Source organism: Podarcis erhardii (assembly GCF_964252035.2).
Source record: "Podarcis erhardii genome assembly, chromosome: 3".
NCBI lineage: Eukaryota > Metazoa > Chordata > Lepidosauria > Squamata > Lacertidae > Podarcis > Podarcis erhardii.
The window spans coordinates 69,579,610-69,603,787 of NC_138507.1; the positions used below are offsets into that span (position 1 = coordinate 69,579,610).

At 40.6% G+C, this 24,178-nt stretch overlaps 1 protein-coding gene across 14 annotated transcripts in view; it reads left to right on the top strand.

Moving 5' to 3' along the window:
- ARID1B (AT-rich interaction domain 1B) overlaps window positions 1-20,563 on the top strand; it is a 356,667-nt gene extending 336,104 nt beyond the window's left edge. For 10 of the 14 annotated variants that reach the window (XM_081854279.1, XM_081854289.1, XM_081854285.1 and 7 more), the window contains 8 exons: window positions 3,847-3,985; window positions 4,770-4,942; window positions 5,265-5,415; window positions 7,398-7,514; window positions 10,629-10,725; window positions 12,919-13,705; window positions 14,835-14,965; window positions 17,458-20,563. In XM_081854279.1, coding sequence (XP_081710405.1) covers window positions 3,847-3,985; window positions 4,770-4,942; window positions 5,265-5,415; window positions 7,398-7,514; window positions 10,629-10,725; window positions 12,919-13,705; window positions 14,835-14,965; window positions 17,458-19,182 — 3,320 coding nt within the window. In that variant the 3' untranslated portion in view covers window positions 19,183-20,563. The remainder of the gene's footprint in view (window positions 1-3,846; window positions 3,986-4,769; window positions 4,943-5,264; window positions 5,416-7,397; window positions 7,515-10,628; window positions 10,726-12,918; window positions 13,706-14,834; window positions 14,966-17,457) is intronic. The other 4 variants (XM_081854287.1, XM_081854292.1, XM_081854280.1 and 1 more) reach the window with 1 other exon arrangement.
- The last annotated feature ends 3,615 nt before the right edge of the window (window positions 20,564-24,178 follow it).

Here is a 24,178-nt window from a genome sequence, read left to right on the forward strand (position 1 = left end):
AGGGCCTCATCCTTGGCTGATATGTGGATCTGTTGGTTGTTTTTCTGTTTCACCAGATAGAGAGAAGTGAGCCAAATACTTCAAAGGCTCCTGCCTCTGTGATGTTAGCAGAGGGCTCATTATAGCAAATCCGTAAAAGTTTGAGACTCCGCTACAACCGGGAGCACTGAGGAGCTGCTCCCTGGGTTTCCTTGGCAGCTGAGATGCAACACAAGGAGGCGGGAGGAGAGGGGAGGCGGGTGTAAGCCAGTCATTTAATTAGTAAGTCTGTAACCAAAAACCCATCTATCTTTGCTGGCAGGTGGCTGACTGAATTTCTATTATTAGCTGACAGGTGATGTCACAAAATCTGTCATGCAGCCAACCAGGGAATCCCCAGCGGAAGATAAACGAGAGAGGGGTCTGGGTTATAAACAAAGGTGCCCTTTGATTGACCTCCATTCACTGTGGACATGTGATGCATCCTGCAAAACCTCCCACCGCTTCCCCCACCCTTGTCAGAATTAGGGCACTGAGTTCATGCTGTGTAAATTATGTTCCCAGCGTGGCGTCTGGCTGTTAAGACTGAAGTATGTGAATGTACTTAACCTTCAGTAACCTTTCCATTGTTTACTTTAGAGTATACATTTGTAGCTTCTGGCAAAAGGTAGGGATATCCTAGAGAGCATGTTAGGCCTCTTATTAATGAAGTTCCAAGAGGTTATAGTCATTTCCCCCCCATTTCCAGCCTGATTTTTTTTGGGGGGGGAGGGGGAATAGCCAGGAGACTGCTGGCAAGTAGAAGAGGTTTCATTCTTTCCCTCCCCTCTCCTTTTTATTATTAACTGGATAGTATGATTAGGTGGGCATGGCAAATGAAAAAGATGTCTGAAACTATTCTAGCAACTCACCAAGTGCTGCTGTCCGGTGCATCTGCTACTCACTGCACGGTGACATTCCTTTCCACATTGCACTCCTAGCCATGAAGAGTTGATCCCAAGCTTTTGACGCATTACAGGATCCACATTCAGAATTTGTTACTCACTTTTCGGCCTGCTCCTGTCCTTTGGGTGATGTAGCTAAGTTTGTTTCAGGTCACCTTCTGTCTGATTTTTATTACTTAAAAAGAATTGCTTGCTTTTTTAAAAAAAGACAGATTCAGCACAGTCTTTTCTTCCTCTTCAGCCCTTAATTCCTTGTCACATCTTTTTCTCCCCACCTGCACATGTTTATGGGTATCCAATCAGGCCTAGATCTTACAGGTAGTCATGTATGATGAGCATGTTAAACAATGACATCCACAGCCCCACAAAGATGTATCGGCCACCAACTTGTCGACTTTGAAAGGAGATTAGACAAAACCATAAAGGATAAGCCTATCAGTGGGTACTAGCCATGGTGGCTGGGTATTACCTCCAGTATTGGGGACAGTGTGTCTCTGAATACAAGTTGCTGGGAAGCACAAGTAGAAAATGTCATTTTGTACTCGTCATGCTTGCAAATTTGCCATAGGAATCTGGGTAGCCACTGGGTGAGATCAGAGCCATTATTTAGATGCAGCAGGGCTTTTCTAAGGTTCTTAGCCTGTTTTGTCTTGAAGGGATAGACATTAGGAGCACAATATTCAGTTGGCTTTGCTTGTTCCTGACAAACAGAACCCAGAATGTGGTGCAGGGATACTGCTTCTTTTCCCCTTGGTTCTGAGATTCCACAGGGCTCCATTTGCCCAACCTGGGTGGGGGGGGTGGGGAAATGTTTTGTTTTTGTTTTTTTAAGCATTTGGAAAGATCCTAGTGTGTTGAGAGCAGCTAGGTGCATTTGTGCAGAAAGGGCAGCATGAATGCTATATCCTGTAGAAATTTAACTTGAGTTACACCAGATACTCCATTAATTGGGTTTGAAGGCCCTAGCCCCTCTCTGAGAGGGGAATATGGGATTGCAGTAAGGGTACATGAAATGGACGTCCTTTTTTGGAGTGCCACTATGGATTTTCCTGTCATTTCTGCATCGGCATTACTTCTGGTAGAGCTGGGGTTGAGAATGTTCCTCTGACTGCCCATTCCTTTGAAAGCGGTTGTTTCTGGTTGTAGACTCTGTATCTTAATGGTTTAGAGTGGATAGGTAGGGAGCTGGGAGAAAGAAAGGCAGGGAGTTTAACAATTTGTAATTAAAACTGCCCCCCCCAGTGCTACTTTAAAAGTATTTTTTTGGTTTTAAAAGTGTTGATTACATATTTTAATGTCACAAAAAGCGGTAGTGGCGTATAGAGTAAGTTGCTTCGGATCAATGTGAGACAAGTGACTAACGAATATTAATACTAATACACCAATGACTTCCTGCAGTCTTCCTTAGCAATAATTCAGGGGTCATTGACTAACAAAGCTGTAGACCTCTTGTGCACCTGAGTTCCACCATGACCTCCGAGATCACTCTTTGATGTATTAGTTCTGTGCAACAACTTAGAACCATATGAACCCAAAAATAAAGGTCTCTTCAGTGATTGCTGTGGAGCTCTAGTCCTCCTGATGCTCATCAAAACTTCTTCCACAGACCCTGTTGGACCTTGATTATTTGGATAAGTTCCCCCCCCACCCAAAAAAAACCCATCATCATCACAGTAAAGTTGTTGCCTGACCTGAACCTCTCCAGACTAGACAGATTATCAGTAAAAAAATTAAGTATTGGAAAGCAATACTTCAAAATCCTTTGAAATACACTCAGGCCCTTAGAACTGGCTCTTCTGTTTTACAGTTGAGGCTCAAGCCTATGGCTTCCACTGCATGCCACATTTTGCAGCTGTTTATTATAGCTAGTAGTTTCAAAAACAACAACCAGCAGGTAGAGACCTAGCCTACAAATTCACAGTTGGGCATCTTGTTTTCCTTTCTCTTTTTATGTCAGACATATTTATATGACTAGACACTGTGAGAGAGATCATTATTTTGCCCCCAAAACAGAGTATATTCGTGCTTCCTGTAAATGTTACAAGTATGTTCTACAAACAATTAGCTTTTGTTTCTTAGACTGAATTTAGTTAGAATTAAGGTACGGCTAAGCAAAATTGATGCTTAATGAGCTGAGGAAAGGTTGAAATATAGTGCGAGATGAGTATTTGATATTTTCTAGTCAACAGTTTATGAATTCTCAGCTTTTTTCAGGTCTGTATTTGTTGAATCAGAAATAGCCATTGCTAATGGTTCCAGTATTTCAGGAAGCAGTAAATGGACAGGACAAACCCCAAAGATTCAAATAGCACCTATTTATAGAACTGATTTAGACACTATTATATTCATCTAAGGATAATTCTGTAATCTCAAGAGACTAGAAATCTGTCAATTCCCATATTTATAGGCTACTATAAAAGTAATTTGGGGTTCTACACATAGTGAGGCATTAGGATCACTGCCTTTGCAGAAGGCATCTCATGTCTAAGGGAACTTTTCTTCTACATGCATCACTTGAGATTACATGGTCCTTGGAACAGTCATCTAATCAGAAGATTAGTTCTGCCTTTTTTGTTGGTGTCTGGGGTAGGATGAGGGAGGATCAGCATTCTCTTAATTTAATCGTTTCTTGTGAGGCATCTAGTGATCCAGTGAGAGGATTAGATGAAGGGAATGTGACCCATTATTTAGAGGTGTGTTCAACCACCATCCTGAATCCCAACCATCTTGGCTTAAGCAGTAGACTCATCTCTTACATATACAAAAGACAGAAATTTAGTAACATAAAACATCTCAGGCACCAGGTATATTCAGAGAAAAGAAAATATTGATGGGCACTTGCTCTCTGTCTCCCCCTCTTGGTTTCATAGTTATTTGTTTCCCCACATGCCTAGCATTTATTCTCCTGTTTTGAATCTTCCAGCAAATTCGGGTTCCCTTCAAGGTCCACAGACACCTCAGTCAACTGGTAGCAATTCCATGACTGAAGTACCAGGTGACCTCAAGCCTCCAACACCAGCATCTACACCTCATGGACAAATGACACCTCTGCAGGGCAACAGGTAGTATATTTTCTTTCCCCTTTCTTAGAGCCTGTCTGGACTTTGTGCTGTATCTTTCTTTCAGGGATGTTTTCTTGTGGCTCAGAATTCAATGTATTGTTGTGGAAATCGCATTGGTATCTATGACATGACTGCATGTCATGGAATCTAAACTCCATAATCCCTTGCTCCACCGTGTTTGATCCTGACCCCAGTGCCCAGTCATGCAAAAGAGGGTGCTATCATGATTTGCATGGACTCAGTGTAAAGTGGGAGGAAGCTTCTTATAATGGACACACACACACACACACACACACACACACACACCCATTGAGTGTGCAGGCTTTGTCTTGAGATTTGCACTCATTGCTGAAGTCAAAATACAGGTTTCTCCAGGCTCTGTCTTGAGACTAGCTAGTTTCAGCTTACATGTGAGTTTGCAGGCTGAGTCTTTTACTCTGGAACTCATATCACTTGCATTCCTTCAGGAGACTTATGAAAAGGGGGGGGTGTGTGTGTGTGTGTCCCGCTGCCACTTTATTATTATTCTTATTAAATTTCTGTAGCACCCATCATCTGAGGATCACAGGGCAGTTTACTATATGAAAACACAAATGCCTAGAATGTTTTTGAAACTGGGTTTTGAAAGTGGGCTGTCAAAGTAAAATGGTAAAAGTGTAAAACCAATGGAGTTTTTTAGAGCAATTTAACTCACTGAACTACATGGCTCACCATCTAATAAGGTATCACAATGTGTGTTTCTGTTTCCATGACATTAATGCTTTCTTTTCCTCTGTCTCTTTAGAAATAGTTCCATTAGTGTGCATGATCCCTTTTCAGATGTAAGTGATTCGACATTCCCAAAGCGAAACTCCATGACCCCAAATGCACCTTATCAGCAGTCTATGAATATGCCAGATATGATGGGAAGAATGCCCTACGAACCGAATAAGGACCCTTTTGGTGGGATGAGAAAAGGTATATTCTGGTTTCCTAGCAACTTTATGTGTACGTGTGTGTGAATTTAGGTGATTTGTTTCCTTTGCATCCCAGGGATGTGAAGGGGAAAACCCTGTATGATACTGTTCTCACTGCTCTCTGCTTTTTATTACATTTCATAAGCTATAAGTGCTCTTTCAGGGTTTGGTGTGGTTTGGACGGAAGGATATTTCTATAAAAGGGGAAAGGATTATCAGCAAAGTATTAAAAACGCACTGCTAGGTTACAGTCTACGCACATCTATTTGGGAGTAAACGCCAATTAATTTCAGGTGCACACCTGTTTTCTTCTCTGCTTGCAGTGCCTGGAAACAGTGAACCCTTCATGACCCCTGGACAGATGCCCAACAGTGGAATGCAGGAAATGTACAACCAGACTCCCTCGGGGGCAATGTCCAATATGGGCATGGGCCAGCGCCAGCAGTTTGCCTACGGAAGTAGTTATGACCGGAGGTGAGTGACTCTGTCTTTTTTGCTCCTCCCTTACAATGGCGTTCTATACTGATGACTTCACACCATCTAGGCCAGGGATGGGAAACCCATTGCCCTCCAGGTAATGTTGGACTATACCCAGTTGCAGTCCAAAAAACTTGTACGGGGCCACAGGCTCCCCATCTGTAATGTAGCAATCTCCTGAATCAATTAGAGTAAAAACATTAGTAAAAACTGAGTCTATCCTCTCCCCCCACCATACAAGGAATCAGTAAGTGAGGGGTGTGGCTGCATAAGGAAATTTAGGTATGTTGTTGGGTATATTGGAATTCTTATTTGGAGGGGCGTCATCATGACTGAGCTGACGTGTCTTTGCTCTTAATGAACATTTTAGCCCTGACACACTGCACTCCACTCTTTTGGGTGATTTTTCAGACTCCTTTGCAAAAAGGTGTAAAAATGTTCATGAGGAGGTGGGTGTCAGAAAGAGGGAGCAGGTCCCCATTGCCAAAGCATAGTGGACAAATGGGCCAAAATGTGGGTGCACATTTGCATGTGCACCTAACTGCATGTCCCATTGAAAGTAATCCAGTGTATATCCAGACTTTGATCTCTGCCATGTACACAGCACTACTTTCAGTAGGATGCATATCCTCATCTACATTCTGACCTAACAAGAACTACATGTAATTGGAATAAAAGTCTTACCTTGGCAGCCAGAGAAACGAACAGCAGAGCAAGACAGAGAGTGTCAGCATGGTTACTTGTGCATTCCCCTCCAGCTATTTAGAGTCAGGTCAGTTGGAGAGCTTTCTTTGCCCTAAGTGATATCACCATGTAGCCAGGTCTGATTGTCTATATGATGGTGATTGCTTGGGATCAAGCACAAAAGTCTTTTTAGGTAAAATAATCATCATCGTCATCATAATTGCACTCAAATAGTTTGGGGAGGGGAACAATGGCTGGATATAAATATGGCAAAATGCATGAAAGAATGGAAGGTACAGGGGTTTTTGCAAACCTTTTTTCTCTCTCTTCAAAATAGTGACATTTGCAATGAATTTGGCACAGCACTAGTAAAACAAAAAACGAAGAAGCCCCTTTTTCTTCTTTTCAATAAAAACAAAGCATGTAGACTATGTTTTGCTCCATGTCCCAGTAATTTAGCTTCCTGCCTCTGTCTTTGAGAGGCACTGCTCCTGTAATGAGGTTATAACTATAATCCCATTGTCATTGGTTCAGTAGCTAGAATGGATTATTTCTTAATTATATTAATAAAGACTTTTGAAAAAGCTAGTAGTGGAGATTCCTTCATTGCATGGGGTTGGATTAGATGACCTTCAGGATCCCTCCCAATTATACAGATCTATGATTCTATTATAAGCTCTGGATACCAACAGAAAGGATTAGTGCAAAGGAAAATATATTTTACCGGTTAGAAGTGTTTTGTCCCACAACTTCACTAAAGAGCTAAATAACAAATTTGCCTACACACACACACACACACACACACACACACACACACATTTTTTTTAAAAAAAATGTGAAACTGCAACATGAAACTCTAATTATTAGAAATAATCTCTACCAAATATTCTCAAAACATCTAGTGTTTGAAGGCCAAACTAAAATTAAGCTAATTTCAAAACATCTTGAATTTTGTCAAACTAAGTTGTTTTGTTATTTTTTTTTACTGTTAGTAATAGAAGTCACAGAACTGTAAGTGGAATGTCATTTGTCCCTCCCCCCTCCCATGTGTAGCTATTTCCATGTTTCAGGTTTCAGTAGGCTGAATTTCACAATCAAGAGCAGCATAAAATAGGTGCAATACATTTATTCCTTGAAGAAATAAACTGCAGTGGTCTCAATGACACTTTGAGTCCTTGAGAGATCTGGAGCCCAAACCGGCTATGCCTTAATTTTTTTAATTTTTTAATTATTTTTTTAGCAGATTGAAAGAATAAGTGCTTTTTACAGCATGAGGTTTCCTTTGTCATTTTTAGGTCGGATCATGGGCTGGGTCCTGAAGGCAGTATGGGAGCACCTGGTCAAAGCAACATGGTGCCTTCAAACAGTGACCCAAGCATGTACTCTCCTAACCGTTACCCTGGGCAGCAAAGGTGAACAACAATTTAATTTGTTTCAAATGCCTGTGTTAACCAGATAATTTTAAATCTTAAGAGCCACTGGGCAGAAGGTGCAATTTACCAAGCATTGTTGCTGCATAGCCTCTTTTCTTTCAATGGGACTTCTGCCGTTCCCTGACTCCTTTGAGAACAGTAGCAGTGGCTCAGCAGCCATGTCGATGGAGTGTTTCCAGAACTTACAGGAGCTTGATGTCTGGCTTTTCATTATTTCGGTTTTAGATTATAACAGTATGTTCATTTTGAACTTCTAGAGAACATGGGATTGCAAAAGCCCTTCTACTTCCATAAATCAAAATAAAATTGTTATTTTGCTCATATATACACATGAAGTACTGTTCTTAACCTTTTACTTTAAATTTAGTCATTAAATGTTGAGGCTCCCATGCCTTTCTTTGGTTGCAACATTTTGTAAACAAATTAATTGAGATTCCTTGAAATATGGCTTATGTTTTTAAGTGGAACCCTCTAGGAGCTAGAATTCCAGCATATATATGCACAGACATCTCTCACTTGCAGACGTCAGCATGAACTGAGTCTGCTCTCTAGGGTGAAAGCAGACCTTTGACTTTTCCCTTAAACCTCATTCTGTCAGACATTTTTAAAATCAAATTTTACAACTGTAACTCACTGAGAATATTTAAGAAGTGCTGCAGAGATATAAAAAAACATCATATATTTGTATAGCCAGTGGAGCTTCTATGAATATGACATCTATACATACATCCAGTGCCATCACCATACATGGCACCTTACAGTTACATGGGCAAAATAGGCAAATCCCTACTTTCAAGGAGCTTAAGGTAGACAATGGGAGGGAAGACAATAGAGGGGAGGGAGGAAAGACAAAGGGAGGGAGGAAATAATGCAAGCAAATGCGGTTCCATGTGCTTACAGGTTGGGAATAAGGACTGAGGTTTGAGAAGGGATTTGAAAGAAGGGCTAGAGGTATCTCGGTGCTGTCAGCACAGACTGAGGGCCTTTCAGGCAGAGATCTTTTATAGCTGAGAGTGAAGCTGCTTGCATGCAGAACACAGAGCTACACACACTACCATAGCATACATTGAACATAAAAGAAATATGTCCCAGTAAGAGCACACAAGGTGGCTTATTCCAGCCTTACCAAGGAGGCATCCTTGGTTTAACAGGTAAAGAAGCTTATTTTCTTATGTCCTGAGTATTAATATTCTAGTTGCTAATTATTGCCTATTTTAGATTTGTGTCTGTATGGTTATTCCAGTGTAAGGGGCTCTGTAGCAAATTAAATACCTTAGATCATATGGTTTGTTTATATTAATACATTTCAAGGACAATTTACAAATTTTAAAAAGCAAAATAACAAGTTGTCACCTGGCATGGGATTGACATCAAATTTGGTGCCATGTGAGCTAACTTAGAAAAAGTATTCCACCGGCAGGGTCCCCTAGGAAGTATTCCATGAAGTATTTCCATTATTTCAAAGACTCACTGCCCTGTTCCCCACACACACCCTAAATCTGTTTTGGGGGTTCCTCCAATTCTCTGGAGCAGATTTGGGAAGGGCACAGGGGGTCCATGGCATCACTGCACTAACTGACTAATTGCAAGAGCAATCCTAGATGTTTATTTGCTGGATAAATGAGTCTTAAGGTCATGCTTTTAATCTGAGACAAGATGGTTTGATGTTATATTATAGCAAATTAAGTTATATCCAGTTTGGGGTCTCCCATCAAAATTAGATACAGTACTCTGCACTGTTACCAAGTTACACAGGTAAGTTTCAAGGTGTACCTAAAGCTCTTGAGTTCTCAACATAATACGTAATAAACATAATGAAGCTGCTTACATGAAGTTCTTGCGATGCATGTATTCACATGCACAGTGGTACCTCTGGATGCAAACGGTATCCGTTCCGGAGTCCCGTTCCTGAAAGGAACGTAAGACGCAACTGCGCGGGTCGCGATTCGCCGCTTCCGCGCATGCGCATAACATCATTTTGCGTGTCTACGCATGCGCGAGCGGCAAAACCCGGAAGTAACGTGTTCCGTTACTTCCGGGTCGCCACGGAGCGCAACCCGAAAACGCTCAACCTGAAGCGTATTCATCCCAAGGTATGACTGTAGCTCTAACCCAGGGTAGTTTAACTCCCACCAGCCTCAGCAAGCATAGCCAATGATCAGGGATGATGGGAGTTGTAATCCATAACATCTGGGGGACATCATGCTGGCTACTCCTGTACTAAACCATAATTTAGTAATAAGTTGATTAAGCTCATGAAGCTCAAGCAAAGCATCAGGCTTACACACTCCCCAATCTTCCTGTGCAACAAGGAGGACTTTTGACAAGTTTAATTTCACTTTCAAAGAAAATTGGTTTAACTTTATGTATTCCAGTTCAATTATAAATTTGCCTTAAAGCTCTGAATAAAATATTTCTGTTTACATAAATAATTTTATTAAAGTGTAATATTCTAACACTATTGGCTAACCATAGATTTCATCATCACTGTGTGACTCAAACGCAGAATCAACTTCAACCTCTCAGTTGGATTTGTTTCTACTGTAGGATGGGCGCATAATTTTGACTTCAAAGCTTTCAGTTCATTCAGATATTTGCAAGTGAGGTGAGGTGGAAGCTTGGATACTGGAATTATATGTCCCCAGCACTCTAAACAGAAGTTGCACATGATCCTGGGATACCAGTAATTCACTCAGTTGCTACAGTATTTCCATCTCTCATAAGAGATTAAAGGAAAGCAGAAAACTTGTAAATCAGGCATACATCCATGTCATATGTTGCCTCCTACCTGCAGCAGTAGGTATGTTCTATTCTCAGATCCAAGCCTACACAACTACTTCTACCTTTTTTTATAAGACTGAAATAAATTTACTCTGATATAGTGCCACTGAACCAAACTGAGCTGCAGCCCAAGCACCCGCCCCCCCATGAACAAAACTTCTGTTTTAACAAATAACATTTTGTTGTTGACAGGCGGTATGATGGAACAGAAGGGAGGTTCTGTGGAGAGCTTCAGGTCTTCTTATAAACAGTTCTCCGTTTATAATTGGGGAATAGTCTGTACTAATTAGTAGCTCACATTCCTCATTGCAGGCATGAACAATATGGGCCGCAATATCCAGTGCAAGTACCTCCTTCAGGACAGCCACCCTATGGAGGACACCAACCTGGAATGTTTCCACAACAGCAGGTAAACATTTGTGGTTGTCATTTTCCCTCTGCAAAGTTCATTCTAGAAATCCATGCATACGGACATTGAAAAACAGAATGCAACATTAGGGTGAATTCCACTGATAGACAGAAAAGACATTGCCAGGCCTATGACTGCATATTTGTGGATCCTTTTGTATGGAATGTTTCATAGTTGTGAATAGCTGATTCAGTGACACACGGAACAGGATGGGTTTGGGTTTTTTTTACTGAGGGAGATTTGATGCCAGTGCATAGACAATGTACAAAGACAAAGGACATATCCCCAATAATGTTGGTGGGGGGAGGAGGGCTGTTTCTATGTTATCTTCATTCACTTCAGATAGCTAAATCCAGTGGGAAAGGAGGCAAGAACAAAACCCCCACCTCTGTTGAAACATAAAGGCTAGCAAGAGAATGAAGGGGCCAAGTGAATATTTACAAATTGCAAAGTTGTTTGTCTTAAACCTATCCAAAAGATAGGGCAGAAAAGTTATAGCTGAGGTTGCCATTGCCACACAACAGCCAAGTTCCAAGTTAATTTGTTGGATAATGTTTATATCCTATTTCCCAGTAAAACTCTCAAAGCAGCTTTCTAATGGGAAGTGCAGCTGTAGCATTCCTTTATCCAGGGCCCCAGCAGCCAGCCAACCTTTATTTCATTCTGTTCTTCCTCTCTCCCAGTTAACAATGTCTCCACACACACACAGAAAAAAATGGATTCTTAAGTCCTGCTGATTCTTTCGTCTTGTACACAGATGATACTCTTTTGGCTGCATAAGGACTGGCACCCAGAGATTGGCTTGCTCTGAGCATATAGCTTGCTCTGAGCAGACAAACATCATACCTATGTATATATCTTTCTGAAAATATCCTTAAATATATCTCAATACAAAACAGTAACCAAGAATCATAGGATTTAATCCAATGCTGCTGTTCCAAAAGTGGAAATGTGTTCCAGAAGGTTGGGGGACTCTCGGGGCAGTTTTAGGGGGTGTCTGGGGGCTGCAGGGGGAGGAGAGGAGGGGGAAGTTAGACTGTGCTCGATACAACCCATAGCCAACACAACATAGAGCATCCAATTACTCCCTTCACTTAGAGGCAAAAGTCTCCTAAAAAGCTTAGTCTGCTGTTTTCTTATATGAGAAAATTGGGATGGTTCTAACCACCTTCCCCTGAACATCTGGTGGTGGTAGCACCTTCAAGAGGGCCTCTGACATGCTAAAAGCATGTGGGGAAAGTTCTCTCTGTTTTATTTTAGTGTTCGTTGAAGACATCTTGCATCCCAGGTGCTTTTACTCATGTGATACATTCATACCATTTTATATGCTTTATTGTGTCTCATTTTCTGAAAAGAAAGTTATAGCGAGCTTCAAAATTACAGAGACTATCAGTTTTATGTATCTTAACCAAAAGTCTTAAAAATGACCTTACTAATAAAGAAACATTGTTTTTTCAAACTTGGATATGTCAAAAAATAACCAATAATTTTTTTACCACGCTTCACTGGAATGAGAACTAACATAAGATGTATTAGCCTTAGGCTAACTATCTTTTAAACATAAAGTTATAAACACATCAGAACTACCTCCGAAAATGAAAGGGCTGTCTCATATATCATCTTCAAGCATTTTTTGTTCGCCACTAAAATAATCATTTTTTCTACTTCTTGTACACCAGAGCTGAAAGATGGATTTTCTGCCAATTCATATGTATTTACTGAAATAATTTAAAAGGCATTATATGTTAATGAAAACACTAATCAAAGTATGTTATATTTTTACCAAAATCTGTATAATGTAGCCGCAAATGCTTCTGCCATAAGAAATTAATAAGAGCCCTGCTGGTTCAGACCAAAGGTCTAGCAATCTGTTCTCACACTGCTCAAAGAGATGCTTACGGGAAGCTCACACACAGGACATGAGTGCAATAGCACTATTCCATTCATAATCCCCCAACAATTGGTACTCAGAGGCATGCTGGAGATAATACATAGTCATCAGGACTTGGTAGCCTTTGATAGCCTTATCCTCCATGAATCTGTCTAACCCCTTTTAAAAGAATCAAGTTGGTAGCCATTACTATGTCTTGTGGTAGCAAATCTCATTGGTTGACTGTGGAATATGCATCTTCCTATGAAAAATAATATTTTCATTGTATTTTAAAGCTTATTCATGTTGTTCCTCCTTTTCAGAACTACAAACGGCATATGGATGGCATGTATGGGCCCCCAGCAAAACGCCATGAAGGAGATATGTTTAATATGCAGTATAGTGGCCAGCAGCAGGATATGTTTAACCAGTACAGTGCTTACTCTGGACCAGACCGAAGGCCCATACAGGGACAGTATCCATATCCTTATAGCCGAGAGAGAATGCAGGCACCAGGACAAATGCAGCAACATGGAATACCTCCTCAGATGATTGGTGGTCCTATGCAGTCATCAGCCTCCAGTGAAGGCCCCCAACAGAACATGTGGCCCACAAGAAACGATATGTCTTACCCATATCAAAATAGGCAAGGCCCTGGAGGCCCTGCACAGGCCCCACCTTATCCAGGGATGAACCGCACTGAAGATATGATGGTCCCTGACCAGAGGATAAACCATGAAAGCCAGTGGCCTTCTCATGTCAACCAACGTCAGCCTTCTTACATGTCATCCTCTGCCTCCATGCAGCCTATCACTCGACCTCCTCAGTCATCTTACCAGACGACGCCGTCGATGCCAAACCACATCTCTCGAGCACCTAGTCCTGCATCCTTCCCACGCTCCCATGAAAACCGTATGTCTCCAAGTAAATCCCCTTTCCTGCCCTCCATGAAGATGCCGAAAGTTATGCCCACTGTTCCAGTCTCACAGGTTGCAGGTCCTCCAACCCAGCCACCACCAATTAGGAGGGAAATAACTTTTCCTCCAGGCTCTGTAGAAGCATCCCAGCCAGTCTTGAAACCAAGACGAAAGATTACCTCAAAAGATATAGGTAAGTGCTAGACAATGAAAAGGAGTCTCTTTTTAATTACAATATTTTAAAGGCTGCAGTTTTGTAAACTTACGTTGAGAAATTACCTTTGTTAAATTGCAACCATGCCCAAATTTCACAGCAGGAGTGACCATTTTCACCCCACCACTTAATCTACTTATATGAAGAAGGGCACTGCATACTTAGGCAAGAAGTTACTGTAACTGTGTGTTTTATTAAAGTTTTCATATTAGGTGTTGTCCTCCTGTTGTTTCTGACATTTGGTTTCTTCCTGAAATAAGCAGGATTTATGTGATTTCATTTAGGCACAGGGGAGCTAGAATCCAACGACTAATGAAGGGGACACTGTTTTGGTTACTTCTGGATCATTTGGTTACTTCTATGGCCATTTTTCACCCCCTCTTCCCCAAGAGGAAATTCTTTGGAGAACCAAAGTATACTTTGCTTACTTACAAGCATGCATTTTGAGTAGACATTATGAGGGCTCAGAAGATAACATATGATTATGCAGAAAAAAGTATCTGTACTCAAAAAATCCAAGCTGGGTCTGAGAACTGCAAGATTAAATCTGATTTTCCTCAAATCCTAACAGTTCTTCAAAAGTGGTTTCAATCTGCACCCAGAAGTGGGTGTGACACACACAAACACGCACCCTTGTGTACATTCCTTAGTTAGCTTGAAAGAAAGGATAGCCAAAAGCCTTATTAATCAAACATATTTTGTCCCTCTCAACTCCTAATGCTTAAGAGTGGATCATCTCTTCAATTTGCATAACGCAGCATGATAGCTAACGACCATGTTTGTTAGCCACAGATTAACCTTCTGTGCTGTTTTATTCAGCCAGTTCTCAAAATAGCAACATGGCTTTTTTCATCTTAAATAGGCAGTTTTTCCTGCTGTATTTAATATAATTCAGTGTTGTGTTCAGTGGAAGGCATGCTAGTGAATTCTGCATATGAGAGTTGCCATTCCTGAACCTAACAAGGGAACTGTGACTATTCATACCATAATCTGGAATAAAAGCATCCCTTCTTCTCACTAATCCAAAATCTGTATGTCATTTGAAATCTAGCCTCTGGATCTCCTTTAGACAGAATGCTTATTAATGCTTTGTTTTCTTATTTTCCAGTGACTCCTGAGGCTTGGAGGGTGATGATGTCACTTAAATCAGGCCTTCTTGCTGAAAGTACTTGGGCTTTAGATACTATTAATATCCTTCTGTATGATGACAGTACTGTTGCTACTTTCAATCTCTCTCAGGTAGGTTTGATATTTCTCCGGAAGTCTTATTTATCTGAAACCTCCTAATGCCAGATAGATAGATAGATAGATAGATAGATAGATAGACAGACAGACAGACAGACAGACAGACAGACAGACAGATATTTTCCTTCATCTAAAACGGTCATAGGGCAGTTGACAACAAAATAAGGCAGTACAAAACATGTTGCATAATAAGAAAGAGCATTAGCAATTCATGGTGGGCCATAGCTCAGTGGCAGAGTATATGCTTCTTCTGCAGAAGACCGTAGCTTTCTGTAGAAGAAAGCGTTTCCATGTTGGACAGGGAGTATCCCCATCTGAAACCCTGGGAGAGCTGCTGCCATTCAGTGTAGGCAATAGCTGGGCTAGATGGACCAGTGGTCTCACCTGATATAAGGCTAGTCCCCATGGAGTTCAATGGTATGCTCTTCTGTACAAGATTAGCAATTCACATAAAATACGTGTCACATCATTAGCAGCACCATAACTTTAAAGTGATTTTACCCCATCCTCTAAAGCTTAACAAAAAGTTGAATTTACCTGCCATTTAATAAATACAAGGTGAGGCTGAAACATAGAATCGCCATTGAAAACACCACTCTAATCCCCTAGTCATTCAATGTTTCAAAGACTGACCCTTCATAATTAAATCAGTTTTTTTTTTATCAAAGCTCTCTTACAGCAGCTTGGTTCCTAAGATGTGAGAACAGACCGCTTCTCACAGCAGGGTTTTCCAGTTCCCTCTTTCCCTCAGCTCCTCAACTAAAAGACACTGTTGGGAATCAAGGGGCCTTCTTGAACAGAACAGGGTACAGGAAGCTGTACTCAGATGGAGGAATCAGCAAAAAGTGCTTTGTACAAGAGCATCTTTAAATCCAAGCCAATATTTTTTTCCTGGTTGAACATTTATGCTGCATATAGCTTTTACTAACAGCAGGAGGAACTCAAGAATGCCTTGGATGGAGCACATCAGTTGGTAATAAAAGCCTTCAAGAGCTTATCACAGACATGAAAACTATCTTGGCTACTACTGATATATTGTCAGCTCTTCCTTAACTTGAAGACTAAAGTGCGTCACAGAATTAGGAAAGGTGTGGGAGATGGGAGAGGAAAAAATATTTAAATAATATGACATAAGAGATCACAGTTTGTGGGGCCATACTTTCAAAAGACTTCACCTCTTCCAGAACCAAGCCTCTTACATTCACCTTCTTTTTGCAAATTAATGTTATATTTCAAGTGAAAGTAAATTTCTACTAGATTCTACTAAAGAAAGTTTCTACTAAATATCACAAGATATCACTAGAAAAGACTGATTTCTTTGATGCAAAAGACTTGCACTATAGGGATTAAGAAGCAGTATGAAAACCCTTTTGTGATCTGCCACTGCTGCTAGATTCCTTGCAGGGTGAGAATTGTAAGTGTGGCAATTATTCTGGCTTGGTTCCTTATTCACAAGTAGTTATGAGTGCATCATTTCATGCAATATGGAACAATGAACAGGTTTGTAAATAGCCACTTGCTTGATCACCTGAAATGAGTAGTAATCATTTCCAGGACACCAGACAGGAAAGCTTTTGTAAATTAGAAAAGAATTGTTTTTACTTTTTTGGCTTTTAGAACACTGAAGTGCTATAAATCACGCTATAGATATGTATGTTGAAGGGCTACTACCAACATTTATGAGCTGGAAAATAGGAATTATGAGCCAGCTCAAATCCATATTCAGTATCTATTTCTCCATCTAAGTTCCTTCACATGGTTAGTGTGTGGATAAATTTAGATGAGGACATGCCGTAGCCTGTCCAGAGACTTTGTGGGATAATGTGGGTGGGGGAGAGTGGGAGATCTGGTTTCAATAAATGCATGTGGGGTAGAATGTCTCTTTGCAATAATTTCAGCAAAATAGAAATTCATGAATTTTAAGAAGCAAATGGCCTCACTCACCCTGACTTCAAATGTAGGTACTTTCCTTGCACCCCTGTATTCCACCATTCCACTAAGAAAACATTACAAGGACACAGTGTAAGTGGAGTTGTATCCATAGGTTCTCTTCCTCTGAGGGCAGAGGGAAGACTCTTTATTCCAGAGGAAGACTCAGTTTGTGTGCCTGTGTGTGTTTTAATAATTGTGACTATTTTGTAAGATCCAAAAAGTTCAATGTGGGATAAAATAAAAAATAAAATAATAAATAATAAAAACTTTTAATATTAAATTAAATATTAAATACAGTTTGGGGATTTCCTTTATAATGTGAGAACTACAAGGGTTATGAATACTTTATATTTTTATTACTCCATTAAATCTTTTTAGTATTCCCAGGTCACTAAATGCCTACATTTAGAGAATGCCCCAACAAGGTTTGTTTTATGTGTAAAATGAAGAGTAAATTAACATCTTTCTGAAAGTATGCCTACTGCTGCCAACACAATTCCATGTCACCTGAAATGTTCCTTTTAACATTCTTATGTTATTTTTTGTTTCTTCAGTTATCTGGTTTTCTTGAGCTTTTGGTGGAATACTTTAGAAAATGCCTGATAGATATATTTGGAATCCTCATGGAATATGAAGTTGGACATCCAGGACCAAAAATACTTGAACATAATTCAGCCCAGAAAGAGGATGCTCAGTCTGCAACGCAAGAAGCCAGCAAAGAAGAAAACAATGATGAATGTATTGATTATTTTGGTGAATTTGAGGATGAGGAAGAGGAAGAAGAGGAAAATGAGAACCCTGAAGAAGAGAAGAGCACTGTTCTTGCTCCCCCTGGTGCCATTGCTGATCCAAGTGAGAGGCCAAAACAAGCCAGTAAGTTTGACAAGCTGCCAATAAAAATCGTAAAGAAAAACAACTTATTTGTTGTTGACCGATCTGACCAGCTGGGGCGTGTTCAGGAATTCAACAGTGGTCTCCTCCACTGGCAGCTGGGTGGGGGTGATACAACCGAACACATCCAGACCCACTTTGAGAGTAAGATGGAGATTCCTCCTCGCAGGAAACCGCCTCTTCCATCCAACTCTTCAAGTAAAAAGAAGAATGTGGAGGGGAAAAGAGAACCTGAGGAACAGCAAGACAAAAGCATATCAGCTACCATTGACGATGTCTTGTCAGCTCGCCCAGGAGCACTGTCTGAAGACTCAGACTCTAGTTCTCAGACAGATAGCAGTAAATTTCCATTTGGGATCCACCAAGCCAAAAGTCATCGGAATATCAAGTTGCTAGAGGATGAGCCACGGAGTCGGGATGAGACTCCTCTATGCACCATAACTCACTGGCAGGACTCTTTGGCCAAACGTTGCATCTGTGTGTCAAACATTGTCCGCAGCTTGTCTTTTGTGCCTGGCAATGATGCTGAAATGTCAAAACATCCGGGCTTGGTGCTGATCTTAGGAAAGTTGATACTTCTCCATCATGAACACCCAGAAAGAAAGCGTGCACCACAGACATATGAAAAAGAGGAAGAGGCGGACAAAGGGGTGGCCTGCAGCAAGGATGAGTGGTGGTGGGACTGCCTTGAGGTCTTGAGGGATAATACATTGGTCACATTAGCCAACATTTCTGGGCAGCTAGACTTATCTGCTTACACGGAAAGCATCTGTTTGCCAATTTTGGATGGCTTACTGCACTGGATGGTGTGCCCATCTGCAGAGGCACAGGATCCTTTTCCAACTGTGGGGCCCAACTCAGTCCTCTCGCCTCAGAGACTTGTACTGGAAACCCTGTGTAAACTCAGTATCCAAGACAATAATGTGGACCTTATCTTGGCCACTCCCCCATTCAGTCGTCAGGAGAAACTCTATGCTACTTTAGTTAGGTACGTTGGGGACCGCAAAAATCCAGTCTGCCGAGAAATGTCCATGGCACTCTTATCGAACCTTGCCCAGGGGGACACATTAGCAGCAAGGGCGATTGCTGTGCAGAAGGGAAGCATCGGAAACTTGATAAGCTTCCTTGAGGATGGGGTCACTATGGCCCAGTACCAGCAGAGCCAGCATAACCTCTTGCACATGCAGCCCCCGCCTCTGGAGCCACCTAGCGTAGACATGATGTGCAGGGCAGCCAAGGCTTTGCTGGCCATGGCCCGGGTGGAGGAGAATCGCTCAGAGTTCCTATTGCACGAAGGACGTTTGCTGGATATCTCAATATCTGCTGTCCTGAACTCTCTGGTTGCATCTGTCATCTGTGATGTACTTTTTCAGATTGGGCAGTTATGACATAAGTGAGAAGCCAAGCATGTGTGAGTGGAGATTAGAGGGTCACATATAACTGGCTGTTTTCTGTACTTGTTTATCCAGTGTAGGAAGAAGGAAAAAAAGAATCTTTGCTCCTCTGCCCCATTCACTATTTACCAATTGGGAATTAAAAAAATATTAATTTGAACAGTTATGGAATTAATATTTGCTGTCTATGTGTATAAGTACATCTTTTTATTTTATTTTTTTAACCAAAGTCTGTCTAGTACATTCAAAGGTCACACTTCTTTTCCATAGATATCCTTTTCAAAAAAAATTATTTTTTATTTTTTTGCATGTTTGTATCACATATTTTTTGGGAGGAGAAGCAAACTAGGGATACTGAGGGTTAAAATGTTGCAAAACATGATTTGAGAGGCGGGGGGGAAGGCTCACCACTCTGAAGCGCAAAAGTGGGGGAAATATACTAAGTTACTGTGTGTTTTATTTTTGAAGAATGAAAGAAAACCCAACCACCCTTTATGCCGTTGCCCAAAGCACTCTGTGCAATAGAAGAAAGTTAGTGATGTAGGTGTAGCGGATCAAGGAAGGGGGTCGGTCCGTAGTCTGCATATGAAATTATCTTGGTTTCTCTGCAGGAGAATGGTTACATTAGGCTAGGAGCAAAACAAATTCTTTAGGAAAGTTAAAACACAAACCTGAAGACGATCAACATGAATTGCTTCCTCACCAGAACTGTCACATCAGTATCTATTGTTTGACCTTCCACAGTGACAGTTCTTCACAATTCCTTTTAATCATTTTAAATATTTTTTTATTGCCTAAGGGCCGTGATGTATATAGAAGTTGTACATTAAACATACCCTCATCTCTCTTTTTTTAAATACGTACAAGGATTTTTTTTTTCATGATGTGGTAACTACAAAGTGATGGTAGACTTAATTTTATTATTATTATTATAATTATTATTATTATTATTATTTTGTTCGGGCCATGTCTCTAAAAAACAGTAACAGAAAAACACCACCACGAGGGTAATGTACAAGTTTCTGTATGTATAAAGTCATGCTGTATTTCGGGAGAGCAGTTGCTCACAACTTGCTTTATAAATCAAGATGTGGAAATGGTTACTTATGGATTGATTTAAGAAATTGGTTACCAGTCTACAGGAAAAATAATACTTATACAGGAAAAAAGGAAGAAAAACAACTTCAAAGATTTTTCAGTGAGAAGAATCCGCATTTGTATTTCAAAATAATGTAGTTTAAAAAAAGACAAAAAAACTTGATGTAAATTCCTCCTTTTCCTCTGGCTTAATGAATTATCATTTATTCAGTATAAAATCTTTATATGTTCCACATGTTAAGAATAAATGTACATTAAATCTTGTTAAGCACTGTGATGGGTGTTCTTGAATAATGTTCTCATTTCACCATAAGGTCAAACCAGTTCAGTTGGTAAGAGGCAAGCTTACTATTTTCTTCTTAGCCGCAATGGTTGAGCATGAAGTATTTTAATCTGATGTTGCAACAAGCACAGAAATAATGGCTGCTAGTCAGTATTTGCAAAAAGCAGACCAAAATGGTGGAATTTTTTGACTTACAAAAAGCAAATGAGAGTTACCTGCTGATCATTTCCACTGTATGTCCATAGAGGATGCTACATTCAAGGATGGAAGTAAGTTTTTGAATAAAATAACCATTGGTAAAATATATTTATATCTGGAGCAATTAGTAGGAAAGAGCCAGCTTATACTCTGATCATACCCTTTATAGACATCCAGAAGCTTGATCCAGTGTTGTTTTTTTGTTTATTTGGTCAAAGGAGCTTCAATAATAATTCACTCACAACTGCCACATACATCTTAATGGAGGAAGCAGATTTGCAAGCATATTTCTTTGAATGTACAAATTTGGTCCTCTCATGGAAATGAATGAGGCAGCAGCAAAGGATCCACTTTGCAATGTATTCTTTCCCTACTGCTCCAGAAACATTGGATGAATACAGATACCATCTCATCAGGAGGTCCATTCTGTATGATGTCGGAATCAAGCCTTCAGCACTTACCCTTTGGAATTCCCTCAAATTCGGCGGGCACCTATTGAAGACCTTCCTTTTCCCAGAACACATTCTAAGTGAAGATTTTTGTCCCATTTTGTATCTGTATTGAACCTGAATTTGTTTTATATATGTCTTAATGTTGATGCTTTTATTGTTAAATGACTTCAGATTATTTTATTGGAAGCAATTCAGAAACCATTGGTGGCAAAGCCAATGGCATAGTTCCGTACCACACTAACATCACCCTTTGTAAGAATGGCATTCATCTGGGAAGGAAGTAAATCATTGGTGGTTCTTCATCTCTTTCCAGAGTTGTAGCAACAGAGAAATTACTTTCACATTGCTTTGGCAAAGAATGAATTGCTGCTCAGAACTCTCACCAAAAGTGTTAAGGGGTCTTACAGAACAGGGCCTTAAGGGGCATATTTCAAGAATTACTCCTTTCCTATAAAAAGACACACTGATTGCTGTTTCATCTTAAATGCTGACTTGGTTAGGAGCTCCTGCATATTTCTCAATTTTTTTCTCCATTTTTAGTCACTATGGGACTCCTGGAAAATATGTTATCCCAGTAGGCATCCTGATAATCTTGTTCGTATAACTTGCTCTAACACATTAATAAAGAAGATAATTTAATGGACAGGCAAAGTACATACTATTATCATCCAGGTTTGAAACGTGACTCCCTTGTGTCACAAAAAGTAATTTTTCCTTCTTCTGCTGTAATCTATTCACTCTTATATCGCCCATAGTAACAGTCTCTCCTCTTTGTCTCTTGCATAACAATGCATTCAGAAATATATGTTAAATTATAGCCCACTTGTAACTGCACAGAAGCAGATTTAGGCAGCTATTTTTAAAAACCACTCAATGGTGGGGAGCTCTAGCTAAGGCTCTTCTAACTTCTTAGCTAGGTTATACAAAGAAGTTTTGCATGGCTTCAGTCTGTTTTCAGAATCCATACTTGACCTCCACTCTTTCTGTCTTTGTTATGTCTGTTTGTACTGCACTGATTAAGTAGTTAAGTTATGACTGGGGTAAAAAAACACCCTCAATGCGCCGTTTAAGCATGGCTAAAAAACACTTGAATGGTGCTGACTATGAAGAAAGAACCATATCAATTTCATCGGGGTTGCTGGTCCATGGAGTAGATTTGACCTGCTCCACCACTCTATCATTGTGGTCAAAATGGTTTTAACAGATTAGCCATCAAAAAGTGAAATTGTGAAATGGCACCAGCTGGAAAGAAAAACACTGTGCAGTGTGTGCTCTAAATAAAGGGGCTTTTGGGGGGATGCTGTAATCGACTAAACGTGTTTTGTAAGCTGCTGATGTGTAAACTTGCCTTCCCCAACTTGGTGCCCTGGAGAAGTATTGGACAACTGTCCCTGACCATGGGCCATTCTAGTTTGGGCTGATGGGAGTTGTAGTCCAAAACATTTGGAGAGCCCCAGCTGGGAAAGTCTTACATATCACCAGCAGTGGATTGGAAAGAATAATTATAGGATGGTTTCTGCTTATTAATTGCTCTTTCAGCTCATCTGAGCAAGTTTGTATAGATGATCTAAAATGCTGTATAGGGCTGCCAGATAAATTGTTAAAAATGAAGGTAAGTGTTTCTTAATATGTGTTAGGATCGGGAAGTTAATTCTTTTAAGATAAGGAGCATTCCTTCAGGACAAACAAGATATGAAGGAATTGATACACGAGCAAATTCACTGTTTAACTGTACAATAATTGTGTTGGCTTTGAGCCAGATCGTTTCCTACTCATTCACAGAAAAGAAGATATTTTTGCACACCAAGACATCACTGACCAGCAGGAAGTCCGGAGGTGAAATGATTTTCATTCGCTGCTATTGTAACCTGCTTACATTCTCTTTATGACATTTGACTTTCATGTGTTAAGAGCAAAGGAATCTACCTCTGTATGCATGTGTCCTTCTTTTTCAAGTGCCCAAAAAAGAAAGGGAAGACAACAAAGAAACAGCAGAGAGATACCTCTGAAATAATCCAATACCAACAACACTTGAGTCTTCTTGGGCTGTGCCCTGAAGCCCTTTTTTGCCACTTTGACAGAGCAGGGTCTCTCTATAGCAAATACACGTCTCTTTCTATATCCATTTTTCAAATAAAAATAGAGCATTCTATGGCAGTCATTGAGAATATGTTGTATTGAAGGAAAGTGGGTGAGGGATTAGAACAGGAGACAACTGAAGAGATGACCAAAGCTTTACTTTTTGAACTTTGGTCTTAGGATCAGGCTGTATGTTCTGTCAGTCCACATAGAGGCCGACTGCCAGTAGTTTCTTATGAGATCACCTCCAAACGGAAAGTTGACATGTAAAATGTTTCTAGTTATATCATTCACCATGCTGTTTAGAGCTGCCCATGCCACCGCCAATGTTAACTGGTTGTGGTATGGGTATACTCCACATGAATTAGCCTGATCCAGTGGTGAGGGTTGCTGGTCAGTAGCGTTATGAAGAATATACTTATTCAATTGCTTTAGCTTGGTCATTTCTCAAGATTGCATTTTGTTTTCAAAGACATTAGCACTGCTGAACAACTCCAGGCACGCCTGGAAGAAGCGGACCATTTGGATCCCTTCCAGTCGGGATTCAGGCCTCATCATGGGACTGAAACTGCCTTGGTCGCACTGGTTGATGATCTCCGGCGGGCTAGGGACAAAGGTGAGAGCTGTTTCCTAGTTCTGCTGGATCTCTCAGCGGCGTTTGATACCATCGACCATGACATCCTTCTGGACCGTCTTGAGGGGCTGGGAGCTGGGGGCACTGTCATACAGTGGTTCCGCTCCTTCCTCCTGGGCCGTGTTCAGAAAGTGGTGGTGGGGGATGAGTGTTCAGACCCCTGGCCGCTCACTTGTGGGGTGCCTCAGGGTTCTGTCCTCTCCCCCATGCTTTTCAACATCTACATGCAGCCGCTGGGAGGGATCA